Genomic DNA, 1,683 nt, shown 5'->3' with positions numbered 1-1,683 from the left:
GGTTTGTTTGGAGCCAAATCTTGATGTGTATGTCATTTTGTCTCTTTTAATACACTGCCCTGACTTGCTTGCTGCGAAGGGAGTATGCATCTGGAGATCAAAGTTGCTCTTAACTTCATCATCTCATACCTGTACAACAAGCTTCCTCGGAGGCGGGCAGACCTGTTCGGTGAGGAGCTAGAGCGGCTGCTGAAGAAGAAATATGAAGGTCACTGGTACCCAGAGAAGCCGCTAAAGGGATCTGGCTATCGCTGTGTTCATATAGGGGAGACAGTGGATCCGGTGGTGGAACTGGCGGCCAAGCGGAGCGGGCTGGCCGTGGAGGATGTGCGTGCCAATGTGCCAGAAGAGCTGAGTGTCTGGATCGATCCTTTTGAGGTTTCCTACCAGATCGGCGAGAAGGGTTCTGTTAAGGTCCTCTACCTGGATGACAGTGAGGGCTGCAGCGCCATGGAGCTGGACAAAGAAATCAAGAGCAGCTTCAACCCTGACGCCCAGGTGTTTGTCCCCATCGGCAGCCAGGACAACTCGCTGTCCAACTCTCCATCCCCCTCTTTCGGCCAGTCACCTAGCCCCACCTTCATCCCTCGCTCTGCCCAGCCCATTACTTTCACCACTGCCACCTTTGCTGCCACGAAGTTCGGCTCTACCAAGATGAAGAAGGGTGGAGGAGCTGGAGGAGGGGGTGGTGGAGCAGGGGCTGGGCAGCAGCCAAGGATGGTCAGGTCTCCTACCACCAACCTGCTGAAGCACAAGGGCCTCTCCCTCTCTATGCACTCTCTGAACTTCGTCGGGAACGCTGGGAGCCAAGCCCCGCAGTCGCAGCTCTCCCCCAACGCCAAGGAGTTCGTTTACAGCGGTGGGTCGCCAGGAGCCAGCAGTCTCTTCTTCGATGGTGTTGCCAGTGAGAGCCAGGCCAGCAGCATCCCACCAGCATCGCAGTTCAACACCGGCACGGGTGGTACCTTTGATATGGCTCAGGTCTTCGGTGGCAGCACCAACAGCCTCTTCTTGGAGAAATCTCCCTTCGTGGAAGGACTCAGCTACAACCTGAATGCCATGCAGTATCCCAGCCAGTCGTTCCAGCCTGTTGTCCTGGCCAACTAAACACAAGGAAGGAGAGTATATTGGGGAGGGAGGGGGGGAAACAAGAACACAACAAACAAACAAGAGGGAGAGAAAAGAAAAATAGAAATATACAGAAAATATTAAAATCTTATAAATATAGCTACTTGGGAAAAGACAGAGCCCAGTGTTGTTCTGCTGTGCTGGCAACGCTCCTGAAGCACTGACTTGTTTTTTAACTCAGTCCCTGTGCTTTTTTCCTACTCACTTTTTTACTCTTAAATGAGTTGTGGGATTTTTCCGGTTTGTGTTCCCCCTTCCCCCAGCCCAGGACTGGTGCAACTATAGGTCATGATGCTCCTGATTCCCTGCACCCCCCCCAGCGCTGGACACGGGGTCTTTCCGTCTGGGTGTAGGATTGCCTTCTTTGTACCAGCTTGCTGGAGGAGGGGCAGGGAGAGGATGAGTCGGTGTCGGTGGGGATACACACACTCTTGTTGCATGCTAGCCAGAAATGGGTGGGTGAGCTTGCTTTCTCTGTTACGGCTCTGCGTGTAGACGGAGAGCATCTACTGTGCCCACGGGTGTAGACCATTGTGCCATTGTTGCTCCAGAATG

General features: G+C 53.6%; 1 protein-coding gene across 1 annotated transcript; it reads left to right on the top strand.

Annotated features, from left to right (window-relative positions):
* The first annotated feature begins 84 nt into the window (after positions 1-84).
* TOB2 (transducer of ERBB2, 2) lies at positions 85-1,272 on the top strand. Its single transcript, XM_010137400.1, has one exon. The coding sequence runs from the start codon at positions 85-87 to the stop codon at positions 1,105-1,107; it is 1,023 nt and encodes a 340-aa protein (XP_010135702.1). The 3' UTR covers positions 1,108-1,272.
* The last annotated feature ends 411 nt before the right edge of the window (positions 1,273-1,683 follow it).

The sequence above is a fragment of the Buceros rhinoceros genome, unplaced genomic scaffold, assembly GCF_000710305.1.
Source record: "Buceros rhinoceros silvestris isolate BGI_N320 unplaced genomic scaffold, ASM71030v1 scaffold42975, whole genome shotgun sequence".
In the NCBI taxonomy this organism is placed as follows: Eukaryota; Metazoa; Chordata; class Aves; order Bucerotiformes; family Bucerotidae; genus Buceros; species Buceros rhinoceros.
Note: the sequence above shows the minus strand (reverse complement) of the source record. Positions and strands in the feature narration are given on the sequence as shown.

Excerpts from the sequence above, each read along its gene's own strand:
- TOB2 (XM_010137400.1), top strand. The coding sequence starts at position 85 with ATGCATCTGGAGATCAAAGTTGCTCTTAACTTCATCATCTCATACCTG.